We start from the raw sequence: 12,532 nt of genomic DNA, 5'->3' as shown, positions 1-12,532 counted from the left end.
GACTATGAGCTGGGATGGATAAGAACGTGTGAGTGCTGCTTCCCCCAGTGTGGGCCCTCCTGGGCTCTAGGGCTCAGGTTTATAATGGACATAGTTTGATGTTAACACCTGCCACACTGAGACTTCAGTATGCTTGGAGGCAGCCTCCTTCTACTGCCACAGGGGAAGGATAAAATTTAATCTATTCATTCTGGGAACAGGTATTGAGCCCTGCTTTGTATGAAGCTCATAGAATATATACTTGCTGAAAAGAATTTAGCATCTGGTAGGGAGGCAGCCCTGAATTTAAGCAAGCAAATAAAAATATACCAATTATAAATGTGGTAAGTTCTTCAAAGTAAAGAAACTGAGATAGGAAACAATGCAAGCTAAGAGAAGGATTTACTTCAGAAAGGCCTCCCTGAGGAGGTGAGATTTTAAGCTAATACTAAAAGAGTGAGATGAAGTTAGCAGTAAGTGATTTATTTTCAGGGATCTTTAAAAGAAAATAAAAGATCTAAATTGTGAGCAAGGGGAGGATGATGTGGGAGAAAGCACGGGTGAGAATATGACTTGTAGGTCAAGGATTTTGGATTTAATCTCGTGTAGACACAGTAAAAAAAATCATTAGCCATGTTGCTAATGTCATATAATCCATTAAGAAGTATTTCTCTAGCCTTTAATTTATGCCAGACTTCAGTCTGGTTTACTGAGGAGGATTGAAAAATAAGTCAAACGTATAATCCTACCCAGATTTTGATTATAGCCTAGCCTGAGAAGCTACCCTGGTTGAGGAGGTTCGTCTCTGGTAGGAGGGAGGGAGGTGCCACATTGGGCCCCTTATCAGACGTTCCAAAGCCACAGGGACAAGGAGGTTTGTTAAATGGCTCACAGGGGGCTGAGGAAGAACCTGTCATGTGTGTCAGAGCCTTATCAACTCAACTGGATTCTCATAGCACACCTGTGGGGTAAGAATTATTATCCCCACTGCACAGATGAGGAAAGTAAGGCACAGGCATGTAAAATGGCTAGTCCAAGGCCACACAACAGGTTCGATCTGAGTGCAGGGCGGGCTGGTGCTTACTCTGCTCTTGCCCATCATGCAGTTATGTCTCTTGGCTGTCAGCCTTGACAGGTGGAGAGGGCAGCCACTGGGCACAGAGTGGTGAAGGGAGTCACCCTGGTTTTAAAAAATGTGATTAAGGACAACGGGCTGTGTTGAGTTGGCAGTGAAAGCAGGATATACAAGTGGAAATATTGTGGATAGGGGCCTGAAACCACGATCTTGGCTGCTCATTATGTTTCTGTGTGCTGACATTTGAAGACTAGGCAATTTTGGATCAGTGAAAACTACTTTGAATGCTGGCCAGTGCCATCATTTGGGAACAGAATCAGAGAAATGGACATCACATGGAGGGATTTCAGTGGGGAGGAAGAAGGGAAGAATGCAGGGGGAAGGTACAGGAAAGAAGAAGCATAATTAGTAGGCATAAAATAGACAGGGATAGATAAAAAAATGGTATAGGAAACAGAGGACTCAAAGAATTTATATGTACAATCCATGGACATGAACTTACTTTCATTCACTTTCTTTAAGGATGTTAATTGTAAGCTTTCCTCTAATTGGTTCCATCCTCTAATGTACGATTTGTAGGTTAGGACAAAACAGATGATCTCAAAACTCATGTTAATAAAATAATAGAAAAATGCAAGCTATTTACTGGAAAATATTTTATACAATGAAGAGTTAACTTGGGATAGATTGTGTGGTATTCATTTTTACAACATCAACTTTGAAGAAAGAAATACAATTGTCACTTTAATATATTTAACTCAAGTATGTCTCTATGTCTTTGCTTACCACGTTCAGATAGATCCAAATGGAGAATATGAGTAAATTCATCTTGATGTAGCATAGTGCAAAAGAAAAACAAGAGATATCTAATTATCAATGTGTGTACTTTGGAAAGCAAAAGATGTCCTTAAATGGGAAGTTGAATTAAGCAATTTTGTTAGTCTTTAGTTTCTGTTATTTCTTTGATATCAGAAAACAATGGGTATTCTGTCTCCATGAACAAACTGTCCAAAGGCAGTTCATTAGAGTTGCAAAGGCAAGCCTTGGACCTCCTTGGGATCATGCCCTCCGTCCTGGGTTATTGTTTTTACTGTTTACTCTATTTAACTATATCCCTGAAGCTATGTAAATTCCATAGTTTCAGGGATATATTTAAAGGAACATTCTGCATTGGAAGTAATTTATTATGTTGTATTGATGAGGGTCCAATCAGGAGAGAGGAATGACAGAATAATTTAAAGAGAAAAAAATTCAACATAAGGAATTACTAACTATCACAAATAATGTGAATGTCAGGGATTGGTTAATAAGAACCAGATACAGGAATAGCAGGTTAAGGAGCAACTGCTCACTCTGGAGCTGAGATGTGCTGCCTGGGGCACCAGTTCCCCTGGGGCTAAAATCCTGACCTTACTGAGAGCTCACAGCTGTGATCACTGGACAGCAGAGAAGCTGCTGTGATGTGGCGTGGTATGGTGTTGCTAAAAATATGCCCTCTATGGAACTAAGGAAAGCTGTTCATAGGGAGATGTCTTCCTGGAGGCACTCTGTTACAAACTATCCAAAGAATGTCTCAGGGGAAGCTGCTGTCTGCTGGGTGCTACTGGCCACCATGCGCTGCCCGAGTCTGGCGCTTGAGGAAGCCACCCACGCTGCTGCCATGGAGCATCCCAGAACTGAGAAGAAAAAGTCCTTTCTTCTGTAGGTCTTCCCAGCACCTTTTGTCTGCAAAGGTTAACATTGCAACAGCTGTTGAAAGAAAAATATTTAGAGACGAGCATATACATTTTCCAGAGCAGGCAGTGAGGAGTGGATCTGGAACTAAGAGACAATAAATTGATAACTGGCACACATGAGATTCTCTCCCTATTCACAGTCAGGGCTTTGACCAAGGGCTTTTAAAAGTTGTTGTCTTGAACTTATTAGAAAATCAACTTATTATTTTAAATATGAACTTATTTATTTGTCTATGGTAACTTTTAAAGTGTTTGACTCACTTGAACTATTCCTTATGTCACATTTGTGTCACAACCAGTTCTTTGGAACAAAATAATCTAAGTATTTTTCAAGTATTTTACAACTAAGCAGGATGGAAGCTATTGTTCACAAAACCGTGTTTCCAATATTTTGTTGATTAAGTGTTGGTTTGTAGTGAAAATAGCTTTTGTCTTACTTTAGATACAGCAAATTAGTTCCCAAATGTTTCTTGCCTCCTCACTACCATTGGATTTTACTTGAGCTCTAGGGGGACAAGGATGGAGTCACTTTTGTTTACTGTTTGTTGCCAGTACCTGGCTCAATGAAAGACACATTGTTGACACTCAGCTGATTAGTTAGATTAGTTAACTACACACAAAAATAGATTACAACTGTCCAAGTTTGTAGGTAAACTATTTTTATCACTAAAATATATAAGAAATAGAATAAATAGTTGTGTATAGAATAATATATATTAATACATAGAACTAATGTGTATTTCATGTGTATTATAGTATAACAAAGGATTTTCCAAGAATTCTTAAAATCTTTAAAAAATATGATAGTTTGAAGAACCACAGAAAACTTGTGAGAAGAAAATATCCATGGTGATACCATTATTCAAAGAGAGATTTCTCATAAAAACAGTGAATTTTACCAGATACTGTAGTTACAGGTTCTGGAATGTGGTCATTTTCAGGAAGTAATAATAACTATTATCTTTTGTTTGAGAAACTCTTCTTACTGTCATCCTTGAGAGAAAGGATTTTCTTGATGTTACTGTCAACTTCATTTGTTGAAGACATATTAATCTTGATGGAAAAAGAAACCTTGGAGAAATAATGTTTATTATGTTTTATGTGAAAGATGATAATTTATGAATGTAGAAAGGTTAAAATGAAAAATTGTTGCCCAGTAGCATAATAATTGCTACTGACTCAGAACCCAAAGCACCAAGCAATGGCACAGTTGCTGTAAGGGAAGATGGTGAGGAGAGGAGGAGAAATGAGGGTTGGAGTGTCATAATTGTTAAGTCCATCTACCTGTCTAAAGATGTATTGGTATGGTGTCATTATTTTTATTCTCTGGCAGTAATTACTTTAAATTGATATTTTTCTTAATACAGTAAGAATGATCTTTTTCCTTAGCAAATAGTACAACTACTTCTTCTTCATTGGTAGGAAAAGAATAATATGGAATAAAATCTGTATTTAGATGGCATGTCAAATTAATTTTCTTTAGCTTCTTAGTAGGTTATAGCTTATATATGTAACATGGTCTAATCCAAATGAACTCACAACTGATAGGAGACAATGGTCATGATTAATTGATATTTATTGATATTACACTGAGCATATGGCATTGTATTTCATAAAACCTCTAACACTTTGTGAATTGTTTTCTGATACTTTTGCTCTGTTTTATATTTGTTTCTTTCAACTTTAAATTGAACTTGCCTACACCCTGAAACTCTGAAACTGCAAGAATGGCAGAGATGAGGGCAAAGGAACTTATTCCTTCTAATAACATAAGACATAAAGGTCAAATGTTGTAACAGCTATAATACCAACAATAACAACAACAACACCCTAGTGTGGCCTGCTTTCCTGAAGCTATGAGAACGCTTTGGTGAGGAAGGTAGTAATACAAATCATGTGTGTTCTTACTTAACCTATTCACTCAATTACGCATCAACAATAGAAACCTTTTAAGATTAAGAAACTAAGCAAAGCACTGTGAATTCTCTGTTGTTTGTGATTGGAACACAAAGGGAAAACATGAAAATATTCCATATTTTTTTGTTATTGATCACTTGCATACTATATAATAAGTAAGAGATTTTACTGTTAAAGACTATTGAATGTCCTATTGATTTCAGTGGATGAAAAGCACAAAGAGGAAGATGAACTTTTCAAGTCCATAATTTCAGCCTTTGTAAAACCATGATTTGAGTAATTTAGAGAAAGCTTCCAGGCTGCTTTTTGATTGAAAGAAAATAGTAAGGCATGATAACTTAAAGAATTGTGATTTTTCTGTTAGAATTAGTTTGTTCTTTTCATTCTTTTGGGGGTAAATATTTTGCAAAAAATTTTATTTCTATTCTTATTTTCCAGGTACTTTGGAAAGACATGAGACAGGAGAAAGAGCAAGAATTATTCTTAATTCTTGTGATGGTTCACAGTTTCTAAAGCCCGAAGCTGTACTTTCAGTTGCCTCAGAAACCCATAAGCACAAAAGTGTGGAACAGAGATCCTCCAGCTCCTACCAGTTTGGGCCAATACCTTGCCCTCCTCTGCAGGTGGAGTCCTCATGTAAGGTAAGTTTAAACCAACTGCTGCTTTCAAAGAACATCATCAGCTTTGACTGAGAACTAAGGTGCTTCCATAAATACGTAGGAATTAAATATCAGTACAAAAACAAGAACTCAGGATGATTGCATCTACCATATCTACCAAGTGATCTCGAGTTAATCAGCATAACTTTCTGAGTGATTATTCCTCTTGGTATAGCATTTTCTTAAAAATAAGTTCTAGCTTATCAAAATTGAGTCTTATCAAAATTTGTTTCCATAAACCAAGTCAACCAGATTCACAGAACTTTGGATGGGCTTTATTAATTTTAGTTCCAAATATGATATAGAAATTCAATCAGATTTCTTTTTTGTATTTTCTTTCTTTCTTTATTGTTGTTCAGTTACGTTGTTCTAATTTTTGTCCCCATTGCCCTCTCTTGCCACATCTAACCCCTGCTCCCAAAGACAATTCCCACACCATTGCCCTTGTTTGTGGGTCTTCAGTACGTGTTCCTTGACTTGACCCTTCCCCCTCTTTCCCCCATCATCTCTGTCCTCCCTCCCCTCTGGTCAATGTCAGTTTGTTTATATTTCCATGTCCCTGGTTCTTTTTCACTCATTTGTTTCTCTTGTTGATTAGGTTCCATTTATAGATGAGATCATATGGTATTTGTTTTTCACTGCCTGGCTTATTTCACATAGCCTAATACTCTCTAGTCCCATCCATGCTGTTGTGAAGAGTAGGAGTTTCTTCTTTCTTTCCACTGTGTAGTATTCCATAGTGTAAATACACCATAGTTTTTTGATCCATTCATTTACTGATGGGCACTTAGGTTGCTTCCAGCACTTGGCTATTGTAAATTGTGATGCTATGAACATTAGCGTGAATAGGTTCTTTTGGACTTGTGATTCAGGATTCTTAAAGTATAATCCTAGCAGTGTAATAATTCCTGGATCCAAATTCTGAGGCAATTCCATACTGTTTTCCATAGTGGTTGCACCAGTCTGAAATTCCACCAAGAGTGCACTAGGGTTCCCTTTTCTCCATAACCTCACCAGCACTTGTTGTGTGTTGATTTGTTTATGATGGCCATCCTGACCGGTGTGAAGTGGTATCTCATTGTGGTTTTAATTTGCATCTCTCTGATGGCTAGTGATGCTGAGCATCTTTTTATATGTCTATGGGCTCTCTGTATGTCTTCCTTGGGGAAGAGTTTGTTCAGGCCCTTTGCCCATTTTTTAATTCGATTGTTTGTCTTCTTGGTGTGGAGCCATATGAGTTCTTTATATATTTTGGAGATTAAACCTGTGTCCAAAGTATCATTAGAAATTACATTTTTCCATATGGTTGCTTCCATTTTTATATTGCTGATGTTTTCTTTAGCTGTACAGAAGCTTTTTCTTTAAGGGACTCTTATTTTTTCATCATCCACACCTCTAAGTTATCTCCTCATCTTGTCATAACTATGCTATATATGTACATATATTTACTGTAGCATTTTCTCATGTAAAACTTTCTTATATCATTGCATATTTTTTAATGGCTGCATCATGGTCTATGTGCTGTATATGTCCTGTTGCTAATGTGAATTGTTTTTCTATGGCTTAATATTATGTTTTCTGTTTCACTTTTGTTTGTTTTGTTTTAATTATATTTTATTGATTATGCTATTACAATTGTCCCAATTTTTCTCCTTTGCCCACCTCTACTCCACATCCCCCAGTCCCTCAGACAAAGATACAGAGAGCATTTTGATGGTTGCCTGATGGAAGAGAGCTGTGGAGGAATAGGTGTTCCACTTTTATGAATAATGCACCTATAAGCCTAAAGCTTTTTTCATATTCAGTATTATCTAATAAAATATATTTCCAGAAATGGTATTTCTAAGTCAAATTTTAGCCAATGTTAAATTATATATTATTAACATTTTCCATTATTTTGGTGATATGAAGACTGTTAAACAACCATTAATAAGGACTTTAAATAAAACTTCATATCATTTCATGTGTACATATGTAGTGAGAGGCAAAAAGATGTGTCATCTTCAAGAAAGAGGGAACAATCGGCTGCCCACGTTCCGCCTTAGGGCTGCAGGTTTGGGTGGGGACACCAGCATGTTATCTTCAGTTTTTTAGGGTTAGAGACTTGATTTACATTTTGAAGCCAGGGTTTATCAATCTTTTGAGAACTGAGTCACATTAACCAAATGCCTAAGAAATAAAAATATAAGCTAGAATGATTATCATTTAATTTGCAATGATAAATGTAATTGCAATTCTGTTCATAACTCAGCACAATCTCACTGTAGTAAAGCTACAGGGAATGAGAAAGAGGAGGTGGTAGAATTATTTGTGTCATTGATGGACATGGAGTCTGGGGATGTTCACTCATTGAGCTCTAAGTGTCTAATGCAGTCATCCCTTTCAGCCCATTACGGTACTAGCTCTCTTGCTTAAGGTTGATATGCATTGAAAAATTCCTAAATTTTGGATTTCTGTTTTTAGGACTCCATTTAGGCCACCTACTGTTGTTTATACTTTCCTCCTTCAGATCTTGAAACCAGTGATTAGGCAACAGATTTTTTTTATTATTATTCAAATTGTTTTTAGATTTCCCAAAACTATTATTCATGTTCTCAATTTAAAAGAAGCCATGTTTTATAAGGGTAATTATATAAGTATGATAAAACATTTACATTCACAACTGAAAGAGGAAAGGCACAAGGTCTTAGTCTCCTAAGACAGAAAATTGAACCACACTTATACTGTGTATTTATTATAAGGTTGGAATACATAAAGCCCAGGGAGTCAGCCCAGCTGACTGCCAAGCATTCCCATTTTAATGTGGCTTTGGTGTTCTCTATTCCTAATAGAGTGTGCATTTTAGGGTGGGAATTATTCTACATTAGAATAGTACATGGGAACTTGAGAGATGTCTCTTGACTCATGCATGTCAGATATCTAAGGTCTGCAGGAGCAAACCTCATTCATCAAGTGCCCATTTTACTAGTTTAATACCCAGAAAGTAAACTGATTGCTATCTCTGTTAGTTTCTTGGAGGACCTCAGACCTAGCCTTTAGGTGATAATAGTATATATAGGTTTCATTTTATTCATATAATTTTGTTTCTTTCTTGACTCTAGGAAGCAGTAAAATGCCAGAGTCTTGTTTTCTTACTCTTAGACTGATTCTCACTTTATTTTTATCTGCTGCTCTTTACCTTAGATGACCACAGTTCCAAACCTTCCCTCTCTACAGAGTAAGAGAATTGAATAAAGGAAGGCTATTACCTCCTTTGTTTTATATATTATACCATTCTTCTAATATCATTGAGCTTATTGTTAACTAGACCTTTTTTATTTGTGCTTCTTCTAAGTTATATCTTCTCTACTGATGTCTTGCATCTCTTCATCTCATTCTCTTAGATCTGAACAATTGAGATGATTTTATCTTAATCTGATTTATAAAATTGATAAGCATGAAATTTCAAGAGTACTTCTAAATTCTCCATTCTCCTTACTGTTAATACAGTAAAATGAATATTTGCTTCATGAATTTTTACCAGGAAAAAAAACAGCTTTAAAGAAAGGATTTAAATAACCCTCATTTTAGAGATGGGGAAAATGAGAGACAATAAGCCTGTAAAATTTGGAACTGTCTAAGATTACTCTGTTTCAGGACTTTTTAGTGTGGATTTTAGTGAAGCAAGTGAAATATTTTCGAATGGTAGAGTATACTGTCTAACTGGAAGAATAGTGTGTCAGATCTCTGCTGTGAGCTTTGTGTTTGGCAATATTTAGAATTTATTGGCATGCTCTATTCATTTTTTCTTCTTGCATTTGAAGAGTGCACATAGAGTTGAGAACAACTACACAAAACATTTAAAAAATGGGTCTAATTTGAAATGTTAAAGGAGTTGAATTTGTGCAGCTAGATAAAGAAAAATCTTTGAGGTAAGGGAAGACCCAGGTCTTAGAGGATTTAAAGAAATACAGAATCATATTTGTGATGCAGAAATGATTTTCTCAGATTCTGCTGAGGATAAAACAAGAGAGAAACTGTTTACATTGCAGCAGAAGGAAATTAGCTTCAAAGTTGAAAATAAACAATCTAAAATCACCTCTTCATGGCAGAAATCTTTGTAGCTTCATTATATTCTAAGGAGAAAAGGTATGTTTTGTCTGTTGGCTTGTTTTAAATTCTTTTTCTGCATTTCTTGTCTGTAAAGTGAGTAAAAGGATAAATTGGATTATTTTAGTTGCTACAATTTGGAACCATTGTGCCATCCTGGGAATGTTTTTTTCTTTTTTAAAAAAAACTGATTTTCTATAGACTAGGTCCCCAGTAGCTACCCTTGGTTGCTTATTTAGAGCTACACTGTTTAGTATGGGAGATATTAACTGTATATGGCGATTGCACACTTAAAATTTGGCTAGCACCACATGTTAAAATGATACTTTGCATATATAGGATTGAATAGAATATATTACTAAAATATTTACTTTTAAAAAATATGGCTACTACACAATGTAAAATTACATATGTGGTTTACCTTTTACTTGTTTTGGACAATGTTGAACTAGACCAAGAAGGGATAAGCAGACTTAAAAGACCATATGGTAAATATTTTAGACTTTGAAGGATAGATTTTTTTGCTATTTAACTATTCAACTCTGCAGTTGGAGCATGGACACCACCACAGGCAATTCTTAAATGAGTAAGACTGTGTTCCAATAAAACTTTATTTACAGAAACAGGCAGTGGACCCAATTTGATGATTATTGACCATGGTTTCCACATTCTGATCTAGATAGTCCTTTCTGGATTTGGAGATCATGAGGCACTAGCAGGAACTGGCAAAATAGCCAACACCTCCTCTCTCCCTAGGTAACTGATTTTTTAATAAAACAACTCATCCCAATTTCTTCAGCACTATGTGGAATACAATTCAAAGGACCGTGTATCAAATCTATTCCCTGACAGAATTCATGAAATTCTTATGTCTGTAAATCTGCCCTTTGTAGAAAACAAATATGCCCATTATAGCTCCTAATCCACGCAAGATTTTTTAAATGGAATTTTTTAATTAATGCACTTATACCTGCATCTTTATGTAAACATACAATTGATTATAAATAAAGAATGCATTTAATTGCAGTTGAGCTTTCTAGAAATATGTTTGTGGTTTTTTTTAACCTTTAGTTGACCTTAGGGTGATGTCTATTTGGTGCCATTTGCTGCAAAATCTTATTAGAGCTTTATCCTGCCACCTCTCATAAAACACAGATGGTGCACTGGTAGCCACCAATAGAAAATTGGGTCACACTACTACTTGCTATTTTATCAGAACAAAACATTAATTATTTCATAATTTATGACACAAACACTTAATTGAAATAGAACTAGAGTAGTTTCAAAATAGTAGGATCTGAAAATATGATCTGCAAATTTATACATAAATATAAAATAATTTATGGTGACACATTACATGTTACAAATTAACTCTTTTTATTAAACTATATTTTACTATCAAAATTGAATCACTATAAAAAAGAATAAACAATACTTATTTAAAAACAATTAATTGTATTATATAAGGGTAAATCCTCAATATTGATCATTTTTATTTTCTAAATTAGTAATTTATTTTTGGTATATTCTTTTTAGTTAAATGAACTACATGTGAATATTTTTCTAACACAGAAAATATTTTGCATGTAGTTTGTATACATGTAAAAGAAAATGGATTTTTATTATTATAATGTAAGCCCTTCATGAAAACATAGGAATTTCTCTCTGTAAAAATTGGATTAAAATTTTTAAGTATTTTGATTTATGAATCTCATCTTAAAAACTTCAGTGCCTCGATGATAACATCCTTCCTAGAAAGATAGAATAGAGAAATATACAATAGTGAAGAAATATACAAGGGAATTATTTTTTAAATACATGTGAAGTGATGCAAATTTTTAACAGAGTATAACCATTTTTCATAAGTATTTTATAATACATATATATTTTAACTATTGTGAAGTTAAGTAAAAATTTTTGTAATACTTAATACTTTTTTTATTGCTGCTTAATGTAGAAGGTCCCTTTTCTCACTTTGTGGTATGAGTTTAAACATATTTTGGTACTAAGTTGCCTCGATATTGAGGAAAACTATGAAAAGCATATCACAGCTTTGTTTCAAAACTCATTTTGGAGGTCTCAGAGTCACTATGAAAAATAGGAAACACATGATTAAATGGCTCCAGCTGTCCTGTGCACACAGAAGCAACCTTGAATTTCCTCACAGCACTTCAAAGCCTTGCTCCTATCCAAACACTCGTTGGCCATGTAAATCAGAGGCACAAAGGGAGAATGCTCGTATTTCATGGTGCGTGGCTTGTTTAAGTCCTGCATTGTGCCGCACGTGCCAGTGGGAAGTGCCAGGAACAGAAGGGCACTGCTCTGACTTGTGTGACAAATGCAGTTAACACCAGATCCATATTAATGTTGTCAAGTTCCCTTGATGTATTTAAACAGATTTTAATTATTTTCAGTGCCTAAAGGCCTAAAATATATAGCCTAATGGTTCTATGAAGAAGGCTTACTTAATGTGTGAATGTAAAACCTCTCATAAAAATGAAACTTTTATATTGGCCTTAGTCATTGACATAGGGTATTCATCAAGTCAGCAATTTGTGTGGCAAAGTGCCATTTGAATAGTGTATTGTTAGGATACTTATGGTCCACTTGACAAAAGCTCTTGCTGTAAATAGTGCAATTTGACTCCAGCTGTTAAAGAGTGGCTTTGACAGCAGCCAGATAGAATGGAGATGCCTTACTGAACCACCAAAAAATCAATATTGGGTTCTTGTTCATCGTAACCTGTTCTTTTCTCTTCTGTAGATTTATAAACGACGATGAAAGGTTTATAAGTGGAAGTTTAAATATTTTTAATGTAATTTACTTTGAGTTTCAAATTAAGACTTGTAATAAAATGGTACAAGTGCAGAATTTTAGGATACTATTTCCACCCTCTGATTTGTGTTTTGTCACAATTACAGTTCAGTTGAATTTTGATCCTCCAGCTTCAGTAAAAAGCAATCAGTAAATAACATAAACTCAAAATCATGTGCGTATTCTATATCACCAGGACAAGTACTCTTCTTTTTGATTCCCTTTTTGAATTATGTTCTTGCCCCCCCCCGCCCATCTACTCT

The 12,532-nt window shown here is 35.2% G+C and overlaps 1 protein-coding gene across 2 annotated transcripts in view; it reads left to right on the top strand.

The window, feature by feature from the left end:
• WDR72 (WD repeat domain 72) overlaps nucleotides 1–12,532 on the top strand; it is a 201,692-nt gene that overhangs the window by 69,902 nt on the left and 119,258 nt on the right. For both annotated transcript variants that reach the window (XM_045822910.1, XM_045822909.1), the window contains exon 14: nucleotides 5,146–5,348. In XM_045822910.1, coding sequence (XP_045678866.1) covers nucleotides 5,146–5,348 — 203 coding nt within the window. The remainder of the gene's footprint in view (nucleotides 1–5,145; nucleotides 5,349–12,532) is intronic.

The sequence above is a fragment of the Phyllostomus hastatus genome, unplaced genomic scaffold (assembly GCF_019186645.2).
Source record: "Phyllostomus hastatus isolate PE091 unplaced genomic scaffold, TTU_PhHast_1.1 phas_scaffold_501, whole genome shotgun sequence".
Taxonomy (NCBI): Eukaryota; Metazoa; Chordata; class Mammalia; order Chiroptera; family Phyllostomidae; genus Phyllostomus; species Phyllostomus hastatus.
The sequence above is the reverse complement of the archived record's forward strand: the minus strand, read 5'-3'. Positions and strand labels throughout refer to the sequence as shown.